The sequence below is a fragment of the Lactuca virosa genome, chromosome 1 (assembly GCF_052849685.1).
Source record: "Lactuca virosa cultivar CGN04683 chromosome 1, Lactuca_virosa_CGN04683_v6, whole genome shotgun sequence".
Classification (NCBI taxonomy): Eukaryota; Viridiplantae; Streptophyta; class Magnoliopsida; order Asterales; family Asteraceae; genus Lactuca; species Lactuca virosa.
Window position 1 is genome coordinate 227,260,463 of NC_136426.1, and position 27,529 is coordinate 227,287,991.

At 35.6% G+C, this 27,529-nt stretch overlaps 1 protein-coding gene across 1 annotated transcript; it reads left to right on the plus strand.

The window, feature by feature from the left end:
- The first annotated feature begins 22,733 nt into the window (after window positions 1–22,733).
- Window positions 22,734–25,350, plus strand: LOC145108852 (uncharacterized). The gene is made up of 3 exons (XM_079045943.1): window positions 22,734–23,941; window positions 24,011–24,479; window positions 24,548–25,350. Exons 1-2 carry the CDS (start codon window positions 23,498–23,500, stop codon window positions 24,443–24,445), a joined length of 879 nt encoding a protein of 292 aa, XP_078902069.1. The 5' UTR covers window positions 22,734–23,497; the 3' UTR covers window positions 24,446–24,479; window positions 24,548–25,350.
- The last annotated feature ends 2,179 nt before the right edge of the window (window positions 25,351–27,529 follow it).

The following is a 27,529-nucleotide window of genomic DNA, read 5'->3' on the forward strand; positions in this document are numbered from 1 at the left end:
AACACCGTAATCTGAGACCCCAGTCTTAGATAATAAAAAATGGCATACATAAACGTTTTTGTGGGCGGTAATAACAGCTTTGGGATGATTTGTTTTTGAAAGTTTAAAAAGAGCCTTTATCGACAACTCTGGATCCACAGAACACGGACCTATTTGTTGACACACGTTACCCTCGCGGTAACAGAGAGCCCTTATATAAGATCCACACAGTCAAGAAGGAAGAAATGGTACAACTATCATATCCAGTACCCAAATCAAAATTTCAAGCACTTAATTGAAGAAATCTCAAGAAATTCAAAAGTTGATTGAAGAATTCAAGCTAGAAACAAAGATACAAATTCAAGTTCAATCAAATTAGAAGCCATCTCAAAGTTAAATCTGGCGAATGAAATACTGTGTGATATGATATTGGTGGCTCTCGAAAAAGTGAAAGCATAGGAGTTGGGCCCTACGGGTGTCGCCCACTGCTTCAGCGAAAGCTCATTTGCCGTGACGAGTTTTTAAGGATGCGTCGATTATAGTTCTTGAGTATCTAGTCATAAGGACATGAGATCCTGGACTGTGTTATTTTCGCTCAGAAAGCTAATTAAGGTGTAAAGTTTAAATAAAACTATGGTTAGACTGTTGGGTTACACAGTTTCGTGGTCTTCCTCACTTCGGGAGTCTGTGATACATGAAAAGTAGCAGAATGGTCGTCTAGGCAGTAGTGATTGGAATTCCTTCAATGAATATTCTGACCGTATAATATATATATATATATATATATATATATATATATATATATATAATGTGAAGTAATTTTATTTTATTCTAAATTCTTTTTAGGTCATCTACATCTTTCCATTTGTTTATAATGTTTATCTTTTTCTTACTTGAGGGCAAGTAAGGTTTAAGCTTGGGGAGATTTGTTAGATGCCATTTTATGCATCTTTTAGGTAGTTTTTATTGTCATTTTAGCATCATATTTTGTACAGTTGCATGTCATTTATTTAAATAGTGTTAAGCTTATGTATTCTGTTAGAATTTCCGTACTGCTCATGTTTTTATGTCAATTTCAGATAGTTCGAGTGGAGTAGTGTTTTGGGAGCAGTTGGATGCACGTTTGGAGCTTAAAATGGAGTTATTACTGACTAAGGATGCTAAGGAATAACAAGTAATGCTTAAACCGAAGAATCACGTCCGAAACAAGCAGAAAAAACATATATGTGATCACATAGGGGAACCTGCGATCGCAGGTTCGTAGCATTTTGTTCGCAAATCAATTTCGAGGATTTTTCATGTCGATAAATTCAAAAAAAGAGGTACATGTGATCGCATGGGGAAAACTTGCGATCACATGTTTGGGTCGCAACACCGAAAACTTCAAATTTGACTTTGGGCTTCAGTCAGATGCAATTCTGGAAGATTTTTAAGAAGTTGTGATCGCATAGACAAGGACCTGCGATCGCATGTATGTCCAAAAAGCCAAGAATAGCATTGCATGTCATTAAATTGGCCCGGTATGCATTTTTATAGAAACTTACGATCACATATTGGCTACTTGCGATCGCAACTTTGCCAAAATGTCTCAAAATAGCATCCTACTTCATTAAAAAGGCTCAAGATGCGTTTTCTTCAATACATGCTATTGCAAATTTGATACATGCGATCGCATGTTATCAAATTCTTGTTCCGAAAGCTTCCACCTTGAGTATAAATACAATCCTCATAATCAGTTGTAGGGGTTGGACGATTCCAGACGAAGAAAACTACTTTAGAAGGCGATTTTTGAATTCGTTCAGCGACTTTTGAAGATCTGAAGACTACGAATCATCTCACACATTTAGTTTATCTAGATTGATCAGTAAAATTTTCTTTTATCTAGTTTGATTTCATTTTTGCCCATGTCTGGCTAAACTTTAGTTTTCAGTTCTGCATAGACTAGTACCTCTCATGTGATTAGCTTTCAAATCTGATTTTCGGTTTGTGTATCTATCTAGATTTTTTAGTTTTGAGCTTAATGAATGTTTGGTTTTAAATTCTTGTTAGACTGATCACCTAGCTAGGGTTTTATCATTCCAGTTAATCAGTTAATAGAATCTGTAATTGTTCTTGTCAACTGGTAAAAGTAATAAGTATCAGATTGGTTCCATTTTGGGATTTAACTTTGATATAAACTGTAAAAATCATACCTTTACGCTTTCGAGCTTGTGAGAAGTATTGGGTATTGCTGGGAATTTTACATAGATTTTAATGCAATTTTTCTGATTCAATTAAGAGCTTGTTTAATTGAATAGTAAAAAGTTAGGGTTAATTCAAAGAGCTTGTTTTGCTTAACTAATATAGGTAAAAGAGATTATACTAGAGCTTGTTAGTTTTTCTCAGTACCAACTTAGATATAATGCGTCTAAAATAATCAGATCTGGGCTAGTTGCATGATTAGGAAAGTCGAAGCAGAGTTGAAACCATTTTTATTATTGACTTTCGTTTAATTCAATATCACTGCATTTTTAGTTTTTAGTTTTAATAAAAGCCCCCCTTCTTAATAATTTCTGTCTTGACTAGATTGTGTCTGATGCAAAAAGGTTGAGGATTAGACCCTGCTTCCCTATGCTATATTTTTAGTGCAACCAATAGTGATATTTTTATTTGTTTAATACGTGTGCGACCACGTGTTAAGAAAAGGATTAGAGGTGGCTGCCTACACCTCTCGATTTAACGACCTTGCAAATCTCTGCCTGGGAACGGTGACCCCGGAAGATAAGAAGACCGAAAGCTGCATCTAGGGATTGGCTTCGCCAGTTCAAGGTTTGGTGACTGCATCGAGACCCTCCACATTTTATAGTGCTAAGAAATTTGCCTATCAGTTAAATGAACAGTGTATCCGTCAGGGTACCATAGCCCCTCAAGCAAAACAAAATCTGGGTACGAAGCGAAAGTTCAGGGAAATCCAATAGGGAACTGCAAGCATCACAAACCCAAGTCAGAACCTATGGTTATATGTGCTGCAATCACAAACACTCCCACCCTATCCAAGTCCTACACTGGAACTCTTCCCTATTGTACCAAATGCAACTTCCTCCATGTTGGAAATGGCATAGATATGACCTGAAACAACTGTGGCATGAAATGTCACATCGCAAGATACTGCATAAAGGCATAAAATACTATAAACTCAACCACTGCTATGGGATGAAGTCGTAACTTCTTTGAATGCAATCAACCAGGGCATTTTAAGAAGGACTGCCCAAAACTGAAGAATCAGGGTGGCAAAGGAAGAATATTTGTAATCACTGCGGGAGATGCTCGCCAGGAACCAATTGTGGTTACTGGTACATTTCCTATCAATAATATTTATGCTTCTGTGTTATTTTATACTGGTGCTGATAGGAACTTCATTAACCATAAGTTTAGAAGCATGCTAAACCATAAATCATGCAAACTTAATGAGGCTTATACGATAGAAATGGCAAATGACTAAGTAGAAAGTACCTTAGAAATACTTACCAATTGTCTTCTCACCCTGAATAACCACGTCTTTCAAGTCGAGCTAATACCCATGACCATTGGAAGTTTCGATGTCATTATTGGAATGGATTGGTTATCGCCTCACCGAGCCGAAGTTCTATGCTATGAAAAAGCCGTTCGATTACCCTTACCCAACGACGAAGTTCTTGTGATTTACCGAGATAAACCAGGGAAGAATCTAAGATTCATTTCTTGCATGAAGGCAAGAAAGTGTTTACAGAAGAGATGCTTTGCTTTCTTGGCCCACATGGTGGATATGCAAGGCAAGGGTAAGGAAATCAAAGGCATTCCACAAATGTGAGACTACCCAAACGTATTACCATAGGATCTACCTGGACTACCCCCAGTCAGACAGGCTGAATTTTGAATCGACCTAATTCCAGGTATAGCGACAGTGGCAAGATCTCCTTATCGCCTATCACCATCGAAAATGCAAGAACTATCCAGTCAACTTCAAGAACTAATTGACAAAGGCTTTATCCGGTCAAGCTTCTCACCTTGGGGAGCTCCGGTATTATTTGTCAAAAATCAGGATGGATCGTTCAGGATGTGCATCAACTATCGATAGTTGAACAAACTCACCATCAAAAACCGATACCCACTCCCAAGGATCGATGACTTGTTCAACCAACTACAAGGATCTTACTACTACTCGAAAATCGATCTAAGATCCGGTTATCATCAAATCAGAGTTCAAGAAGAATACATTTCAAAGATGACATTCAGGACTTGGTATGGTCACTATGAATTCCTGGTTATGCCCTTTGGATTGACCAATGCACCAGCCGTATTCATGGACCTTATGAATCAGGTGTGCAAACCCTATTTGGATAAATTCGTGATCATCTTTATTGACGACATTTAAATATACTCGCGAACCAAGGAAGAACATAGCCAAAACCTGCGTTTGATTCTGGAACTATGAAGGAAGGATAAAATTTATGCAAAGTTCTCAAAGTGAGAGTTCAGGATCAACGAAGTGCATTTCCTCGGTAATGGGGTCAATAATAAAGGGATTCATGTTGAACCTGCGAAGATTGAAGCGATTAGGGATTGGAAAGCACCAACAACGCCAACCGAAGTACGCCAATTCTTACATCTTGCAGGCTATTACTGGAGATTCATCAAGAACTTCTCTAAAATAGACAAGCCTTTCACCACTCTAACCCAAAAAGACAAGAAATTCGATTGGGGAGATAGTCAAGAGTCTGCCTTCCAAAGGTTGAAACAATCGTTTTGTAGTGCACCGATTTTGTCTCTCCCAGAGGGAACAGATGACTTTGTAGTACTCTGTGATGCCTCTTGTCAAGGATTAGGATGCGTGCTGATGCAAAGGGATAAAGTCATCACATACGCATCCAAAAAACTTAAGCCAAACAAGGCAGACTACACTACCCATGATTTGGAATTGGGAGCCATAGTGTTTGCCTTAAAGATTTGGAGGCGCTACATATAGAGAACAAAGTGTGTCGTGTTCCCCGACCACAAAAGCCTTCAACACATTTTCGATCAGAAGGATCTCAACATGAGACAACGAAGGTGGGTAGAATTGCTAAATGACTACGTATGTAAAATTCGTTATCATCGTGGTAAAGTGAATGTTGTAGCAGACGCTTTGAGCAAGAAGGAACGAGCAAAACCACTTCGTGTAAAGGCTCTAACCCTAACAATCCACTCCAATCTCACCACCCAAATTCGAGACGCTCAGCGGGAAGCCCTCGAACCTGAAAATATCATGGAAGAAAACGTGCGAGGAATGGACAAGTAGTTCGACGCCAATTGTGACAACCGTCAAAATTGAGTCAAGTCAAAGTCAAACAAAATCAACAAGTCAAAACCAATCGACTCAATTAACCCTTGTATATTAGGGTTTACACTATGTAATTACTATACAATGCAATATCTTAATGAGAGAAACATCATTTGGAAAGTTCGTGTGTTGAATTTCCTAAGTAAACATTGAACCAAAACGATAAAACATTATTGCACACTCATCGGGAGTGTGTACGACACTAAAACACGGTTTAACGGGGTTTACGAACCTTGCGTTGTGAAGCCGGACACTCAAATTAATCACAAACGAAACCTCTCTAAATCGTTTTCACTCTATCTCTTTCTATTTGAAATCTCTCCCAAATCTCTCTCAAAAGTTACTTTAACTTTTTGTAATCATTTGGGTCATATCGACCCTTAACCGGGTCAAAAATCGCTTGAAACGGGGTAAAAACGGGTAAAATAACCTTAAGGACCTGGAACTGAAGCTTCAGGACCGAAGCCTCTCATCCAAGGCCTCGGATACGAAGCCTCTCATCAGGACCGAAGCTGAAGCCTCTCAGGAGACCGAATCCGAAGCCATCAGACAGCAGCCTCGCATGCGAGGGTCCGAAGTCTCGGCCCCCATCCGATAGGTCTCGCAGACGGCCCCTTTTTACCGGTTTTTCGACTACGACTTTGTTTTAACTCCGTTTTTCATTATTTTAACGTGGGATTTTCACCCAAAACTTTATTTTATAAACTAAGGCCCCAAAATATATAAATCTCCATGGTTTTTATAAAAATGTAGTAAAAGAATTGGTGGTTGGACTAATTATTGAGGGAATATTTGCTTTTCCTTATTTTATGACAAAAGCAAGCCACCACCACCTCACTCTATGATCAGCCACTCTTTCCCACTACTCCTTGTCACCTTAGTGGACCTTTACACCCTATCTACAGCTCTTCCCACATTCTAAGAGCTGGAGGATTGATCATCTATCCTCATTCTCCATAAAGTCCTTTCATTCTACACTTAACAACCAAAGAACACTCTCCAAAATTCTCTCATCTTTTCTCTCAACTTCAAGGCTTTCTCCAGGGATTTCTTTCTTCAATTAGTAAGTATCTTCATAATTCATATAATTATTACACTCCATTATACTCAAATCAATGATATCTTACACAAATTCCATCTTATTCGGTGTTAGATTCCCGAATCATCAAGACATCTTCTTAGTGTTCTTGGGTTGAATACTTCCTCTCTCTCACTTTCATCTACTGAAACCACATAAGGTGAGTTCATACCCCTACATTTACATGTTTTTCTTAAGTTTTAAGGGGGGAATACAAGTAAAATCATCAAGAACACAATTAAACCTTTTCTATCAGATTACATCAGAAAAGATGAACTTCGATCACGAACTGTTTTGGTCAACTTAATAATTTTAGTTTTCAAAACTGTTCCAGGTGCAAGTAGTTAAAACTATTAGCTTTAAAATGGCTACTTGCACATCTCCATATGATTTTTCTACAATTTATGGTGATTTTTACAAAACTGCCTATCATTTCAGAGGCAAACCCGGACCAGTCTGTGATTATGAACATTTTCACCTCTGTTAGAGATCACTAAAAATCATGATAAAACTTACAAACAAACTAGACTCATATTCCAAACTCTCAGAATTTGCGGATTTGGATTTAGAGCTTTGATGATTTTTCTATAAATTTTCTAAGAACAGTAACATAAACTGTATACAATAAAAAGTTGCTGTCAATTTCATTTCACCTTGTAACATGTTGAGCAAGGTGTATATCTTTATGTGATTATATGTTATTGCAATATATGACATTTTATCTTAATATTTAGACACACATCAGTTTACAAATGGATTTGGACATATAAAATATAAAGAATAACAAGTGATTATAATCAAAGTATAACCGATACATTCAAACATTTAATAAACTATTTTGAATATAGTTTGCATACATTACTACGTACTACCCTTGGTTGATAAACTATAATAGGTATAGTTTATGATACATTACATAATATATACATTTAAAAAGGGTACATTTATACAAATGATATTTTCATTAAGCAAGGTACGGCCATACGGTACCAAGTTTTCATAACACGTAATTCCGTTAATGACTTTATGAAACATTACATAACACATACATTTAAAAAGGGTACATTTATACAAAGGATATTTTCATTAAGCAAGGTACGGCCATACGGTACCAAGTTTTCATTACACTACACGTAAATTCGTTAATGACTTCTGTGAGACATTCGATTCAATTTACAAATAAGTCCTGTATTATAACCAGAGTCTCCTCGAGGGAGAGCGTGATACTTGTGTATAGATCTATATTGGGTCTGACAAACCCACACCTTAGCTGCATGCAACAGCTAGACCGACAGGTCTGGGGTGACAAATGTCATAACATTTCCGACGCCTGAAGAACGTCGTTTCAGGCCAACTAGGTCATAACATGGTTATAATAACTCACATGTGGTATTAACAAACATAGAATTTACGGGGATTTCACTAAAATCAAACGAGTTTATGTCGATTTAAACTTGCATTGTTTTACTATAAGGAATGAACACTACTTGTACATTTCGGTCTTTGGGTTTTAAGACTACATTTACACATTAAGGAAAATATTGGATTTTCTGGAACGAACACTACTTTTACAAGAAAAGGCTTTAATAAACTCACATAAAGTATTAATGAATATTGGAATTTACGGGAACTTCATTAAAATTAAACGAGTTTATGTCGATTTAAACTTACATTATTTATTATAAGTAAGAAAAGTTACTTATACATTTCGGTCTTTGGATTTAAGACTACATATACATTTTAAGGAAAATATTGGATTTTTCTAAAACAAATACTACTTTTACAAACGAAAGGCTTTTAATAATACCAAACAAAAGCTTATGAACTCACCAACCTTTGTGTTGACACTTTTTCAAACAACTTGTATTCTCAGGAAATCATTAAACAGGTAACCAAGTGCTTTTGAGGATGGGACGCTAAGGCGTCTACTATTTCATATTTTGTCAACATATTGTAATTGATTCGTAAACATGTAATTCATACAATGATGTAACTTTTTCAATTATATATATGTTGGTTGTGTTTGCTTGAATTACTATTACAATTGTTGTTATGATACTATACATGAAGTCCTCCACCCCCGGACATTATGTATAACTGATATGCACTACGTGATTATAGACGTAATTAATAAGGATCACCCCTATAAGTAATTATAGGATTAGGCGTCTATTAATTATCTCTTCTACCCCTATTCTCGCACGAGCAACATGATGTGTAAATTTTAACGCCTGTACAAAACCTACTTCTATCCACTACCATAACTCCGTCTCCAAGACGTTAACAGAAACACCAAGAATAGTTCACTAAAGTGCGAAATTATACATGTGTATATAAATGGTAAGGATATTTACTAAAAGGTTTATCAATGAAATAGACATGTATTTTATTTCATTGAATCTCACTACTTGGTATTACAAACAATTTACAACTGGTAACTCTAAGATTCTTTAGGTGTACCTCAAAGTTATGGGTAATTAAGAAATGATTGACCTAGAAATGGTGAGTCCGCCTTAGGACCTGTTCCTTGTTTGGTTGTGGACTTAGGGTAGACTCATTAGGATCAACAGTCTAATAAAATTTTAATTACACATAACTGGGGGCATGTCAAGTGAATCTTAGGAGTGGATCAGACATGGAACAAATCACAAGATTATAATCAAGTTATTCCTGCTAAATTCATAAGTCTATAGACCTCTGGTATATAGTCGTCGGCGTAGTCGTGTCGGCAATCTAGAATATGGCTAAATACATAATACAAACTATAATACCCAAATTATACAAAATTTTCTGCATTAAAAATCAATAGACAAATACATAAAATGAAACTAAAAAGGGTATCAAACTATCAAGAGAAAAACACATACAATGTAGATTAAAATCCACTAATTATAACAAAATGGCTAAGGATTGTTAAGTCCTCTCTTCTTATAAATAGCTTTGAAGCAAGCTTGCCTAAGCTTCTTTGTTCTTTCTGTCAATTCCATACCTGGCAATTTCTCCATCATCTTCTTGTGCCCTTCTAACGTCTCTATCTCCTCTTTTAATCCCAACTCCTAATTTCTTTTTAAGGTAGATGCAATATATTTTTCATGTGAGTTCACAAAATTTACAATGAGTTAAGTTTATATAAATATAAATCAGGAGATCGTAGTAAATCAATTGATTTGATGTGGCATATGCCTAGGACCTATGTTTAGTTATAAAGAAACTAACAATTAAAATTTTAGAAAATAGCAAAACTACTTTGGTTATCAAGTGCATGAGTAATGTATAGAAGGTTATTATCATAATTTACCTTGGCATTTTCAATGAGGGATTGAAGGCTCTTAAGTTTTCTATGAGGCCATCTGTTTATGTTTAGCTCTCTGCATCTTTTCTTCAACACTGTTAAACTTATCCCTAGTTCCTTTGTTGCCATGATTATCGGCATCTCAAAGTACTTCTCTATCTCTTCAAACTCCAATGGTCTCAATCTCTTTGCCACCTTCCGGCCAACGTGATCAGTGGTGGCAGCACTAGAACTACATGTAGCCTCACCACCGGATTTACAGTATTCACTTAAACTAACCAATGGTAAATTACCATCCTCCCAACAATCCCATAAGCTTATATCTTCAAGGGGATCAAAATCGTGAAACTCATTTCTAGAAATGATGTTTTGATCTTTGTTAAGTACTGTGGAAACGTTTTGATCGAGCACTTCATGCAATTTTTCTGACAACTCGTAATCATGATGGTTGAGCATGTCACCACTACAAAAATCCAAAAACTCAAGATAATCAAATCCAACACGATGAAAGACTCTTTTTGATCACTACAAATCCAAACCATGTTTTGATCAATGTCGACAAAATCACTTTTCTGTGCGTAAGATGGTGTAATGAGTGACGTTTATATATACCTGAAAAGATCTTGATGATCAAAGTACTGAAACCAATCGAGGTCATCTATGGGGTTTTGATGATCTGCAGGTGGATCCATTTGTGAGGGAGAAGTTAAAAGTCGCGGTAAGAATGTGATGATTTATATAAGTAAAGTGGGAGAAGTAATTAATAGAAAATTGTTGGGAATGCAACAAAACAAGTTAAGCACTTCTGAAAAATTGATAAATGATTTCGGTAACACTCGCGGAATATAAACTAGTGAAAATTACAAATGAAATTGAATATATATAGTCTATGATGTTATGGTTATTGTGTATCTAACAAATGAAGAGAAAATGAATATATATATATATATATATATATATATATATATATATATATATATATATATATATATATATATATATATATATATTCTTTGAGCCGTAACCTTCTTCTTCAATTCACACACATATACGTATATGTTGTTGCAAATTATGACTTGTGTGCCTCATGCATTTAATGCATCACATGCCTACTGCATATTCTTGACTTTGAAGCTACGTACCAGTTTCCAATTTCCCCAGTAGCACAGTTTTCATTAGAAAGTACTCCAAGTCTTCACACATGAACCAGTTAGAAAGTACTCCAAGTCTTCACACACGAACCAGTTAGAAAGTACTCCAAGTCTTCACACATGAACCAGTTAGAAAGTACTCCAAGTCTTCACACATGCAAATTATGACTTGTGTGTCGCTATAGGTATGTCGTTGGCTCTTGTTAAAAACCTATAGCGACAACAAGTAATCGTAATAGATTAAACCTGTGGTGACGACAAGTCGTTGCTATAGGTAACTAATAAAACTTTATTTTTTTTAACCCCGAGAATATGATTGACAAAATCTATCCGACGAGACCCTCGTGATACCTCTTGACGAAATTGAAATCAACGAGAGTCTCCACTTCGTGGAAGAACCGGTAGAAATCATGGATCGAGAGATCAAAAGAACAAAGCAAAGTCGTATTCCCTTTGTGAAGGTCCACGGGAACGCTAAACGAGTGCCTGAGTTCACCTCGGAACGCGAAGATCAAATGAAACAAAAATACCCACATCTTTTCCCAAACTCTTGATGTCCCAGTCAAATGCAAATTTCGGGACGAAATTCCTTCTAACGGGGGGATGATGAGACAACCGTCAAAATTGAGTCAAGTCAAAGTCAAACAAAGTCAACAAGTCAAAACCAATCGACTTAATTAACCCTTGTATATTAGGGTTTACACTATGTAATTACTGTACAATGCAATATCTTAATGAGAGAAACATCATTTGGAAAGTTCGTGTGTTGAATTTCCTAAGTAAACATTAAACCAAAACGATAAAACATTATTGCACACTCATCGGGAGTGTGTACGACACTAAAACACGGTTTAACGGGGTTTACGAACCTTGCGTTGTGAAGCCGGACACTCAAATTAATCACAAACGAAACCTCTCTAAATCGTTTTCACTTTATCTCTTTCTATTTGAAATCTCTCCCAAATCTCTCCCAAATCTCTCTCAAAAGTTACTTTAACTTTTTGTAATCATTTGGGTCATATCAACCCTTAACCGGGTCAAAAATCGCTTGAAACGGGGTAAAAACGGGTAAAATAGCCTTAAGGACCTGGAACTGAAGCTTCAGGACCGAAGCCTCTCATCCGAGGCCTCGGATCCGAAGCCTCTCATCAGGACCGAAGCTGAAGCCTCTCAGGAGACCGAATCCGAAGCCATCAGACAGCAGCCTCGCATGCGAGGGTCCGAAGTCTCGGCCCCCATCCGATAGGTCTCGCAGACGGCCCCTTTTTACCGGTTTTTCGACTACGACTTTGTTTTAACTCCGTTTTTCATTATTTTAACGTGGGATTTTCACCCAAAACTTTATTTTATAAACTAAGGCCCCAAAATATATAAATCTCCAGGGTTTTTATAAAAATGTATTAAAAGAATTGGTGGTTGGACTAATTATTGAGGGAATATTTGCTTTTCCTTATTTTATGACAAAAGCAAGCCACCACCACCTCACTCTATGATCAGCCACTCTTTCCCACTACTCCTTGTCACCTTAGTGGACCTTTACACCCTATCTCCAGCTCTTCCCACGTTCTAAGAGCTGGAGGATTGATCCTCTCTCCTCATTCTCCATAAAGTCCTTTCATTCTACACTTAACAACCAAAGAACACTCTCCAAAATTCTCTTATCTTTTCTCTCAACTTCAAGGCTTTCTCCAGGGATTTCTTTCTTCAATTAGTAAGTATCTTCATCATTCATATAATTATTACACTCCATTATACTCAAATCAATGATATCTTACACAAATTCCATCTTATTCGGTGTTAGATTCTCGAATCATCAAGACATCTTCTTAGTGTTCTTGGGTTGAATACTTCATCTCTCTCACTTTCATCTACTGAAACCACATAAGGTGAGTTCATACCCCTACATTTACATGTTTTTCTTAAGTTTTAAGGGGGGAATACAAGTAAAATCATCAAGAACACAATTAAACTTTTTCTATCAGATTACATCAGAAAAGATGAACTTCGATCACGGACTGTTTTGGTCAACTTAAATATTTTAGTTTTCAAAACTGTTCCAGGTGCAAGTAGTTCAAACTCTTAGCTTTAAAATGGATACTTGCACATCTCCATATGATTTTTCTACAATTTATGGTGATTTTTACAAAACGGCCTATCATTTTAGAGGCAAACCCGGACCAGTCTGTGATTATGAACATTTTCACCTCTGTTAGAGATCACTAAAAATCATGATAAAATTTACGAACAAACTAGACTCATATTCCAAACTCTCAGAATTTGCGGATTTGGATTTAGAGCTTTGATGATTTTTCTATAAATTTTCTAAGAACAGTAACAGAAACTGTATACAACAAAAAGTTGCTGTCAATTTCATTTCACCTTGTAACATGTTGAGCAAGGTGTATATCTTTATGTGATTATATGTTATTGCAATATATGACATTTTATCTTAATATTTAGACACACATCAGTTTACAAATGGATTTGGACATATAAAATATAAAGAATAACAAGTGATTATAATCAAAGTACAACCGATACATTCAAACATTTAATAAACTATTTTGAATATAGTTTGCATACATTACTACGTACTACCCTTGGTTGATAAACTATAATAGGTATAGTTTATGATACATTACATAATACATACATTTAAAAAGGGTACATTTATACAAAGGATATTTTCATTAAGCAAGGTACGGCCATACGGTACCAAGTTTTCATAACACGTAATTCCGTTAACGACTTTATGAAACATTACATAACACATACATTTAAAAAGGGTACATTTATACAAAAGATATTTTCATTAAGCAAGGTACGGCCATACGGTACCAAGTTTTCATTACACTACACGTAAATTCGTTAATGACTTCTGTGAGACATTCGATTCAATTTACAAATAAGTCCTGTATTATAACCAGAGTCTCCTCGAGGGAGAGCGTGATACTTGTGTATAGATCTATATTGGGTCTGACAAACCCACACCTTAGCTGCATGCAACAGCTAGACCGACAGGTCTGGGGTGACAAATGTCATAACATTTCCGACGGCTGAAGAACGTCGTTTCAGGCCAACTAGGTCATAGCATGGTTATAATAACTCACATGTGGTATTAACAAACATAGAATTTACGGGGATTTCACTAAAATCAAACGAGTTTATGTCGATTTAAACTTGCATTGTTTTACTATAAGGAACGAACACTACTTGTACATTTCGGTCTTTGGGTTTTAAGACTATATTTACACATTAAGGAAAATATTGGATTTTCTGGAACGAACACTACTTTTACAAGAAAAGGCTTTAATAAACTCACATAAAGTATTAATGAATATTGGAATTTACGGGAACTTCATTAAAATTAAACGAGTTTATGTCGATTTAAACTTACATTATTTATTATAAGTAAGAAAAGTTACTTATACATTTCGGTCTTTGGATTTAAGACTACATATACATTTTAAGGAAAATATTGGATTTTTCTAAAACAAATACTACTTTTACAAACGAAAGGCTTTTAGTAATACCAAACAAAAGCTTATGAACTCACCAACCTTTGTGTTGACACTTTTTCAAACAACTTGTATTCTCAGGAAATCATTAAACAGGTAACCAAGTGCTTTTAAGGATGGGACGCTAAGGCGTCTACTATTTCATATTTTGTCAACATATTGTAATTGATTCGTAAACATGTAATTCATACAATGATGTAACTTTTTCAATTATATATATGTTGGTTGTGTTTGCTTGAATTACTATTACAATTGTTGTTATGATACTATACATGAAGTCCTCCACCCCCGGACATTTCCGCCATCCTTGGTTTGGGGGTGTGACACCAATGAAGACGGAACACGATATTTCAAAGAAAACGTGCGAGGTTTGGTGAAGCAGGAACCTAGTTTTCAACGAAGCTCATAAGTCGAGGTATTTAATACATCCTGGATCAGACAAGATGTATCTCGATCTTAAGAAGCTTTAGTGGCGGCCCAACATGAAGGCAGAGATTGCCATGTATGTGGGTAAATGTTTGACTTGCACCAAAGTCAAATCAGAGTACCAGAAACCATCAAAACTACTACAACAACCACCGATTCCGGAATGGAAATAGGAACGGATAGCCATGGACTTCATAACGAAGTTGCCAAAGAATTTGAGCGGTTATGACACCATTTGGGTAGTGGTTGACCGTTTAACCAACTCTGCCCACTTCCTAGCCAATAAAGAAACCGACAAGATGGATATACTCACTAGGACCTACATCAAAGAAATAGTCAGACTACACGGAGTGCACATATCTATTATCTTGGACCGAGATACCATATTCACTTCTAGATTTTAGCAAACGTTTTAGAGATCTCTAGGAAACAAACTAGATATGAGTATTGCATATCATCCTCAAATGGATGGACATAGTGAAAGGACGATACAAACTCTGGAAGACATGCTTCACGCTTGTGTGATAGACTTTGGTAATACATGGGATATCAACTTACCGCTAGTTGAGTTTTCATTCCTCTCGACGAGATCCAGGTCAACACTAAACTTAACTTCGTAGAAGAACCGGTGAAGATCATGGATCGAGAAATCAAACGCCTCAAACAAAACCTCATACCGGTAGTAAAAGTCCGATGGAACTCTCGTAGAGTGCCAAAGTTTACTTGGGAATGCGAAGACCAGATGAAGCAAAAGTACCCACAACTATTCAGCGGTGCTCCCTCCACTAGTGGGACGAAATAGTAGCAGAAACGAAATAATTTCAGGATGAAATTCCTTTAACGGGGAGGTAATGTGGCATCCCAGAAATTAGGTCTAAATCCGTAAACAGTCGGTTTTCCGCGAACCTCTTTGTAACTTGATCTATTGAGTTTTAATGCATGTTTTGGAAAATATATAGTGCCATTGTAATTACAACAAGATATGAAATAGTATCTTACTTCCTGTTGTGAGAAATTTCAACCAAATCACAAACACAAACTATAACCCTAGTTAATACGTCTGAAAAACTGAAGTGTTGTATTTAGCGTTTATGGGAAAAGCAAACACTCTAGTCTCGTAGTATATGTTCACCTGAGTCTGAAAATATAAAGAACATCCAAAACGGAATTCGTATGCAAAAGATCCGACCAATATAAGAAACCATACCGGTATAACACTGATTTTACCTGATTGCATAAACCGTTTCGATCCGTTGAGGCACTTGCACACCTCAGATGGAAATTTCGAGAGTGTTTCTGGACTTAGACTACGGTCTAATATTTGATTTTATACTTGAAATATTTTTAATAAAAATATTTGTTAAAGTCGAAAAATCAGACGTTTCAGACCAATTAGACGCGAAACTTCAAACACGAATTACCAGAGTTCTACAACTCGGAAAATTAATCCGTTCGGGGTTTTTTTGGAGCCGTTGAACTTAAAACTATTATTCGCCAAGTACTTCTTTAATTGATTAAACAGAATAATAGAAAATAATAATTAAATAAACATAACAAAATAAATAAATAAATGAAAATAAAATAAAAGTAATATTAGGAATTTCATTAAATAAATGTACTTATTATAAATAAATGCATATATGTTTAGGGACAAATTTACAATTTCCTGAAACTAACAATATATGAGATTAGGGTGGAGATTTGTTAGAGTGAGAAATAGCAGAGACCATATGTGAAAAACTCTTTGGCTTATCTTTTTACAAATCAAAAGTTTTTTAGGAAAAGATAAAATCTTTTTAGAAATCAAAAGTTTTTTTAGAAAAAGATAAAAGACAAAAGATATTTGGTAAAAGCATTTTAAAAGCTATTTTTGGATTTTGGATATAAGAAAAACTGACTTTTTAAAAAAGTAAGGAAAACCTGACATTTTACAACTTTTCCAAAAATGACTTTTTGCCTATCAAAAGATAAACCAAACACCCTCGAAAATCCAAACACCCTCGAAAGATTGTGTCTTCTTCCCCAGTCAGAAAAACCTGACTTTTAGCAACTTTTCCAAACACCCTCGAAAGATTGTGTCTTCTTCCCCATTCATTAGGCAAAGTCACGACTGATTTTCTTTCCCCCATTGGCACTGATGCAAAAAGGAATCTTAGAAAAGTAATTTGTCTCAATCCCTCAAATGTGATTCCTTTCACTAGTTGATCGGTCCCTTTAAATCCTTTGCCTGAAAATTTCGAATCCTTGGTTATAAATAGGGAATCTCGGTTTTGAAACTCCTCCAAGAAACCCACCGCAGCGCCACCATACACCACCACCTCTATCCTCCCTCTTTTATTTTCTGTCGATCGGAGTTAACCCAAACACCCTTGACCACCGCCGCTAGCTGCTGCCACACCCTTCTTCCCTTTGTTTTTTGCCGGCAGAAGAACAAACCGGGCAGCAGGAGGCTGCCGGAGCAACCCCCACCACCGCTGCTGCTGTCGTGGCTTCCGACCAACCACCTCCCTGGCACCACTGTAAGTCTACCTCCATTACCCTTGTAATTTTGTTCCACTTCCTTCGGTTAATAATCAGTCGAGACCTCCTCCTTCAATGTCTTGTTCATATTTTTGTTTGAGTTTGTGCACCTGTGTGTACATAAACACAAGAGGGGAAGGTGATTTTTACCAAACATCCATTTAAAATGTTTAAAACAAACCCCTCCTTATAAATGGTTTACCAATTTAGTCCTAAGACCCACATAAGGGTTGTTGCTTTATTTATTTATTTTTTTCTTTTTCTTTTTGTGTTTTTTTCCCCTGGTTTTGGATCGTTGCTAGTTCGTGTTCTCGCGGTGTTTCTCGACTCAAATCTTATACTTAATTAATTTGAAATGACACTGCAAAAGGTGAGTGCTTACGACCAATTTTTAACGTTTTTATAATTTTGGGGATAATACTTATGAGATATATTTATCGGTTATGAAATGTGCATGCAAAAACGTATATCTATCTAGTTATAATTAATATGTCAGATTAATATATTATAGACTAATTTTATCATGACATGTATATGTTGTAATTGTTAGAAATGTTACCAACCTCGTAAATATTTTAGACCTCTATCATGCGTGTACAAACACATATGATAAATATATATGTATGAATTATAACATTTAAATCTTGGAATTTAAACATACACTCGAGAAAACTTACTATCTATTTAAGCGAGTAAAATACATTTTTTTTATATATCGAAAGTATTCGACTTTTATAGTGAAACTATATCGTATACCTTAGTTAATGGCCTTTATAGTGAGGTATAATTTATTACCTAAGTTTAAGTACTTAGTATTATGGATGAAAGTGGGTCCAAACCCGGACCGGATGGACCCGGACCCGGAAAACCCGGAACCGGTTAACGGGATTTTGTAGAACTGGAAACCGGACCGGTAGATAGGAACCGATTCCGGTTCGGTTCCGGGTACGGTACCGAGTAAAGTGGGTCTAGAACCGGAAAACCCGGAAACATCAAAGTGGGTAGGTTGGAACCGGATAAACTGGGTTTGGAACTGAAAAACCCGGAAAAACTGAAATTTTTCGGTAATTACTTATTTCTTAGTGGGTTGAACTTTGAAAATTTTCATATTGATATACCGACTTTGGGGGACTGTAACTCATTGAATATGAAACCAAAATTGACAAAATTATAGTCTAAAATCATGTACAAACTCTAATCTACACTCTGGAAAAAAACCGAATGTCAATCCGACTTTAAACGAATGAGATACGCATGTGTTAACATTTTCACAGAATACCAAGTACCAAAACAAATAGCTGAAAAAGTTGAAAATTTTCAGTTTTGATATCCCAACTTCGGGCGACTGTAAATCATTTAATATTAAACCAAAAGTGACAAAATTATAGTCTAAACTCATGTAGAAACTCTAAACTACAAGTTGGAAAAAACCACATGTCAATCCGACTTCAAACGAATTAGATATGCATGATTTAAAATTTTCACAGAATACAAAAAAACTGAAAAACTAAAAACTTTCAGTTTTGATATCTCAACTTTGGGGGACTGTAAGTCAATGAATATAAAACTAAACATGGCAAATTTATAGTCTAAAATCATGTACAAACTCTAAAATACATGTTGGAAAAAACCGCATGTCAATCAGATTTGAAACGAATGAGATATGCATATTTTAAACATGTCACAAAAATCGGTTCTGGCCCTAAAAGTGGTTCCGGTTCATAACACCGGTTCCGGTTTTTAGACCCGGGTTACCCGGACCCGATGGACCCAAACCCGGATTACCCGGAACCCGGATAAAGACATTTTTTAAACCCGGAACCGGAACCGGTTCTATATATTCCAGTTCTAACGGTTTCGGTTCCGGTCCGGTTTTTCGGTTCTAAATCTCATCCCCACTTAGTATACACTCGCGAGTATAACCGTTAATCATTGGAGCGAGATACGTATGTATAGATCTATACGGGTTGACACCCCCACCTGCGGTTGCTAGCTACAACATCGACGGATCAATCAAAGCTGGTGATAATAAACTTTAGTCCTTATCCACAACGTCCAATGAAGCGTCGTAAGGGGTTATATCTAGTCACATAGCTCGGTTATAGGAATCACTATAAGCATTATCAAGAAGTCACATATATGGTTTCTCTTTTTATCAAACATTTTTTCAAACATGGTTTTAACTTCAAAAAAAATACTTTTCAGACTTTTTAAAAGTATTATTACTGCGGTTAGCAGAAAACCTGTAACTCTCACCAACCTTTGTGTTGACTCTCAAATTACATGTATTCTTAGAAGACCATTGAGCCAACTTTTAGTAGAAGAAATGCTCATGGATTTCGGGCAATCTAGGTTAATCTTGTTTTTGTTATATCGGCCTATTGTTAACGCAAATTCATGAACTTATTATTATTATTTGTATGAACCTTGTATTCACACCTTAAAGTGGAATGTAACTGATGTGTTGTTATTGTTGTAACTTGTGATCTATACTCAATTTGCTTGTGATATGAACTAAGTCGCACAACCCGACATGTTCTGTTGCCTCGGTCGGGGGTGTGACAATTGATGACAAGCAAAATATAAGTGTAGAGTATTTTGATATGAACTTATTTAACTACTAGGTGTAAAACCCGTGTATTACACGGGTTGATTAAAGAAAATAAAATATTAAAATGTAATAATAAGTATTTTTTAAAATAAAATTTTGAAATAAGGAATGAAGAAACATATTAATTGCAATTTATTATAATATTTATTACATTTGATACTTTAGATATATAAGTATAAGATTATGTGGCTTTTTAATTTTAAAAGTTGAAAAAAACCATAAATTGACATGTGGATATTATTTATTTAAAAAATATCACAAAATGACAAGTGTCAAAACTCATTAGAGATTGACATGTGGCAAAATTATCTTCATTTATTATAGTAGATATATTTTGGGCCATTATCTTAATATACTTGATTAAAATGTTATATTTTAAGATATGTGATACTTATTATACTTTGAAATGTTAAATTACAATTAAAATTAGAGTGAGATGCTAAAGGAGGAGAACAGAGCTAAAAAAAAAGCAAAAAGGATGTTGCTGGACAGATTGACCTGCCATTAGTATTTTGTCCATATCTACTACTCGTAACTCAGATTAAGGAGATTCAAGATGTTCTAAAAGCTAGACAAAGTTTCGGACAACTTTCGTGTTCGTGCCACGTCGTGGTAAAGCCTTTACCACGATGTGGTTGATAAAAAAATCATAAAAACCCCGTTTCGGTATACGTGTTCGTGTGTAACAAGGAAACCCGACACTACGACGTATTGAGACCTTTACCACGTCGTGGTGACGCTGGAATCTATAAATAGATCCGAAAATTAACCCTAATGATATATCTTACAATCCCACTCGTTTTCTACAAAAAGAAACCTCAGAGCTGCGATTTTGAGAGTCTTGAAGGTGGTCGGAGGGCCGTTCAGCTGATATGGAGCGAAGATCTGAAGGAATCGAGATCGGATCCACGATGGGAATCATCGGTTTGCTGTTCTGACCATGATAGAATTCCAATTCTTTCTATTTGTGTTTTTTACTTTCTGAATTAGGGTGTTCAAACTTTTTGCTTTCATTTGGAGTAGATGAACATCGACACTATGCCTTGGATTCAATAATTCGAATTTTATTAGTTTGGTTATTAATTATGTTTGATAGATCACTTACCTAAAGTATTAAAGTTATGATTTTTGTTACCTATTGTTGAGTTATGGGTAGTTTAGACGATCCATCTAATTATATTAACTTGAATCTTAACTGTTTTATGACTATAGACTGTTAAGACTAGATATCGAACAAATCATAGGGTTAGGTAATATTAATTGGCGATTTTGACTGTGTTATAGAGTTTAGATATCCATTTTATGCTTCGATTGATTGTCATGAACATTAATGAGAAATCACTAGATCATATCTTTATATTCCGAATATATATTAATTTAATTATGTGTTCACTAATTACGTGATCATGGTGTTAGTTGTTTATTAACTATTAGTACTAGGAAATCCGATTAATATAACTAGTCACATTAGAATTCGGTAACCAACTAATAAATCCATTGCACTAACGAATTTAACCATGATTTTGAGAAGTAATCCAGTCTAAACCAAAGTACCTGAAGTGATTCGTTTCTAATCAGTGTATCTAGTTTGTTAGTTATTGATTACTTAAGATTTAATAATCAAAACCTCCATTTTATTTCTTTCTTTTATTTGGAATAACCTATAATCACATATTCTTATGGTAATTCACTACCGTTCTCATTGAGTTCGACACCCCCTACTTATCAAAACTAGACTATACTCGATCAGTTTCACTACGTGTAAGGTGTGGTTTAGATGCGATAGACTATGAATTATAAATAAAAAGTCGGTGCATTAAAAATAAACACCAAAAGCTTAGTGAATTCCAACACATACACAATATATCTATCATACATGATTTACCCCTATAGAAAATATACAACCAATACTTCACCAAACATGGAAGTCTAATAACACATCCTCAATACGCCGAGACAATATCATACACAAAATAAACACGAAAACAACCTATTACTACCCACATACATCCTACAAGTACATACAAGCTAAAGCAAATGATATATAATATCTATACTATGTAGTGATAAACTCACCTCAAACTGCAAAGTAGATTAAACAACTAGTGATGTGAACTAGATGAACTTTCACTTCTCTGAGCACCTACATACCATACCAATAACTCCTATTTAAATTTTATTCTGAAGCATTACTTAATAATACTTAATTATACTTCACTTTTACTTCAATTTCATTACAACTTTCTATTTTGGGTCTAATTTACATCAGTTATACACATTCTTTCTATATTATTACTAGGGAAAATGTCATATTAGCCCATTAAACTTGTCATTTTTGGTTTAAAAGGTCACTCAATTGTTTTTTTGTTACATAATGGTAATAAAGTCATGTATGACCGTTTTAAAATGTCCTTATGTTACCTGTTACCGGTATAAGAGGTATACTTGGTGCCACGACACAAAATGACGGTGTCATGTCATTAAATGTAATGGCCATGTGTGTTACCTTTCGATTGAAATCTTTTAAATAAGCTGTTTTTTGGTATTTCCTTCTCCACTTCCGTTGAACTCTTTTCTACTCAAGAAAAACCCTTGTTTCCACTTTCCACCAAAATTCTTGTCGATGGCTGAGTTCATCCCAATCAAAGTTCATTTCCAAGGCGTGTTCATCAACAAACCCTTTTGCTACTCAAATGGTATTCATCATGTATTTGACAATATCGATTTTGCTGGTATGACTCACAAGGAGTTTATTGGTTTCCTTGAACGATTCACACAAGAGAAGTGTCAGAAAGTTTACTATTGTCAGCCGGATTTAGAAATCCCAGAAGGTTTAACATTGATTTCTAATGATCTTGAATATCAAGAGTTTATAGACGTTACATATAGGTGTGGAGTACAACTGCATGTGTACATGGACCATTTTGGTACTCATCTGTAGGCATTCTGTGATTTAGTAAGTAAAGAAAATGACATTGAAGACAATTGTTCTGTCATGTCAAACATGTGAATGGAAATGGAAAATGGTGTTTACCTAACTCTAACTGAGTTCCTGAGTCCACAGAAGAGCAACATGGAAGGAGTAATGTATGATAGAAGCATTCAAGAAAATGAAAATGAGGATGCGACAGAAGTTGAACCCCACAAGATGATGAAGATGACAATGTCCCAGATGTGAAAGGTCAACCAAGGTTCAATGAAGACATACCTTAGAATAAGCAGTTGCTAATTCTAAGTATGAGGTTTACCAATCCTAAACAATTGAAATTCATGCTTTGTAATTATGTTGTAGCCAATGGGTTTCAACTGTATTATGAAAAAAATGACAATAAAAGATTATTGGTTAAGTGTTGTGATGATGAATGCACATTTAGGCTCTGGGCTTCATGGATGCGTGATGTGCAGTCATTCCAAATCAAGTCCCTTATTAATGAGCATAATTATGCCATGAATTTAAAGTTAGGGTCAATAGTTAATTACAGATGGATTGGTAGTCATTTCACAAGGGAAGTTCTTGAAAATGAGAAACTGAATGTGAGAATGCTAAAAGAAGAAGTAAAAATAAATTTGGCATTGAGGTTAGTATGGGACAGTATAGAAGAGCAAAACAACATGTAGTTTCTCTTGTTGAAGGTAGCATAATAGAAAATTATGCAAAGTTGTGGTCTTATGGTGAGGAGATTAGAAGGTCTAATCCAGGGTCAATAGTTAAGATATTTGTAAACTGTATGCCAGATGGGAAAACCTACTTTAGCAGGATATGTATATGTTTTTATGCACTGAAGCAGGGTTGGAGAAGTGGATGTAGAGGGATTATAAACTTGGATGGTTGTTTTTTAAAAGGAATGTGTAGTGGTCAGCTGTTATGTGCTGTTGAGAGGGATGGAAACAATCATATATACCCAATAGATTGGGTTGTGGTAGATGTGGAAAATAAGGACAACTGGAAATGGTTTCTAGAAAATTTGAAAGAAGACCTGCATCTTGAATCTAGGTTTGGCAAGACATTGATGATAGATCAACATAAGGTAAGGTTGTGTGAATTATGCATTACTAAATATGATCATGTTCTAACTGTCCATATGATGTTAATACAGGGGTTAATTGAGGCAGTGAAGAAGTTATTCCCAGACATAGAACATAGGCAAGGTGCCAGACACGTTTTGTCCAACTTCAAGAAGAAATATCTTGGTGCTCATTATGAGAAGCTATTTTGGAAGGCAAGTAAGGCATCAACTGAGCCACTTTTCAATGCTGCAATGAAAGAGGTTCAAATTTTGATCCATACTGCATATATGCATCTTATAAGAAGGAATCCAAAGTCATGGTCTAGAGCATTCTTTCAGGAAGGAAAGGGAAATGATGCTGTTGATAATGGCTTATCTGAGAGCTTTAACAATGTGCTCTTAGATGCAAAGAAGAAGCCCATCATCACTATGCTGGAGGATATAAGACTTTATGTGATGCAGAGGATGTGTAGTTTGAGATTAAAAGGTATTGGATGGGACGATTTGATGTATCTCCAAACATAAGACTTGCCATATATGAATTGAAGATCCACCAAAGGTTTGTTTAATTTGTGACACTATTATATATAAATGATGTTTTCCATACTAACCGTGTGTATGTTTTAGGTATTGGAAAGTGCTGCCTAGTGGATTGAATACCTTTGAGACAAGAAACTTAGGAGAATCATATGGTGTTGATTTAGAAAAAAAAACATGTACATGTAGGGTATGACAACTAAATGGATATGGTTGTGTTCATTCAGTGGCAACCATATGTTATGTAAACAAGAATGTAGAGGTATATGTGGATCCTTTTTGTATCGTGCAACCGTATACCTGAACACCTATAAGTACTCCATAGGAAGCATAAATGGGAGTGCAATGTGGCCCCCAACAGACTACATACCACCATTGCCAACACTTAAAAGGAAAATGCCAGTGAGACCCACTATTAAGAGGAAGAGGGACATTACAGAGGTTAGTGGATCACATAGAGTGTCAAAGGCAGGAAAAAGGATTGCCTGTGGTGTTTGTAAGAAGGTAGGGCACAACAAGTCAACATGTGATTCAGTTGAAAGACCCCCAAAATTAAAGGTAAAAAGAAAAACGGGTCAAGATGTAGGTGGATGTGGTGTGAAGAAGAGGAAGATACAAGATGATGGATGAAATGGTGTTAAAAAGGGGAAGGCAAAGGAGGAAGGTGGAAGTGGTGTTACCAAGGGCAAGGGACAGGATAAGGGTGCAAGTGTTTTTAAAGAGGGGAAGGGTGAACAAAAATGTACAAACAAATTAAGGAAAGAATCAGAGAGGATACTAAAGAAAAAGTTGGCGAAAAAGGTGCAAGGCAAAAATGGAGAAGGTGATACTTCAACCACACCAATGGAGTTGGATTAGATGTGTTTGTTTTTATGTTGTCATGGTTATGTTAAGATGTGTATATGTGTGCTTCAAACACAATTTCAAGAAATAAAACCATGTACTTTGAATGTTGACAATTACAAGGTCTGAAAATAGCCTTGTACTTTTAAATACGATTGTACTTTATTTTTATGTTCTTTACCATGTTTCTTTTGTACTTTTTTTGTTTTCAATTGTGCACCTAAGAATTCAACTAAATTAGCATTGTACTTTCGCATTTTAACATGAACTATCTTTTAAAATGAACACAAAACCTTCAACACATTGCATCTACCATTGCTGCAACAAGTGAACATCTTATTTGAAATGCATTAAAATTGTTTTGACAAACATCGAAAATATAGGGCCCAAAATATAATATGAAAACTTTTGATTAACATTAAAACCACTTTTTGAGTACACTAATTGATTCGTGAACAATAATCAGGGTAATCGGCTAATCGATACCCCCAAAACACCATTACATGACTAACCATACGAAATCAACAAAACCCCCAAAATAAGTCATCATAAACACATAAACTAACCAACATTACATATACTAAACCCACTAACACCATTACCACCGAATCAAGACAAACCCAACTAACGTTAGTACCTAATAAGACATCCACGAAACGATTTCGGTGGTCCATGAACCCACACTACTTCGAGGATCGATAAACCCAACTCAAAGAAGTATTGTGACATCCTCAATTTCACGGCAAAAAAATATTGATTTGTTTATGCTTTATTTGAAAATCAGAGTATCATTTTAAAGAAAGTGTTGCAGAATTTGTTCCCAAAAATATGATAAATATTTTATCAAAGCATTTCTGAAGAAATGTATTTCATAATATTAAAACCTCGAGATGTCATTGCCAATACAGATCAAAAGCATAAACCAAAACAACATAGGCCTTACAACATTTATTTATATCTACTAGCCTATAATCCATAAAATCTCATCCGATCATCACATCTATGCCCTTGTACCACTACCTGTAATACAAGAAACTGAGTGGGTCAGGCTTGGGAGCCTGATGAGCACATAGGGTTTTCAACCCACAATAATTAAGTTTATTAGTTTCATCACATCAATCAACCCGATTACCCATTCCTGTTATCCTCACTTTCTGTCCCTAAAACATCTAATTCACGCGACCCAGCCTAAGGATTTTCATCGGGATGTACACTAATGGTAAGGGGATTCCTCAGCGATATATGTTCGTAAGGCAACCATGAGGGGGGATGGAGTACACCGGTGAACACATCGTTCACAAATACTTATAGGTTGCGAGCCTGGTAGCATTCCACTAGACTGTCTAGAATAGTCTGTGGTCGTCATCTATACTCCGCTAGATGACTAGATCATCGTAAACATCGAGGCCTCTCATCATTTTATTTCATCACACATCAACTATTTCATCTACCCATGTTCTACCTAACATATTCATAGATATAAAACACATATATAGTTTAAATTATTTAAAACATGTATAAATCGTTCATCCAACATAGATATCAGGAACACAAATAATATGCACACATAGCACGTAATTTATATTAAATATTTTATATCTATGTGTAAGATGAAAGTAACTATGCTCTCACTTTTTAAAGTGATGATTTCAAACTCGGGCAGCGCTTCGCTTCTAATAATTTATTTTCCTTCGACGAAACCTAGTATTATTACCACTAGATTTTAGTCTAATATTTATCGCGACTATTTACGAGCGTTATTATTTTATAAGTGTTAAACAATACTTTTCAACCACTTTATACAGAAAGGGGCCAGACGTGAAACACCGGAGGGCAGAACCATTTTGGCATTATAACACTTCTGAAATCCAACAACCCTATGCGGCCCTTCAAACCAGAATCCCCGTACCGCGAGTAGTTAAAAGATATTATAATAACACTTTATATTTTATAATACTTAGCACATATATTTTTTATAGGTTCATAATAACGACTTATGACTATAAATATAAGTTACACTGAAAACAGAATAATGTAGCTTAACTTACCGGGTTTTTAACGAAAACCGGAAAATTACGCAGGCAAAACTCCGACTCTAAAAACTTCTTTCATCGGCTTTTTGACAACTCGGAGTTTCTCTACCGCACCCTAAAACTAGGAGAAATTGAACAAGAAAGAAAGAAGGATTCTAGAGAGAGTTTAGAGGAATGGTGTAAGAACATATGAAGA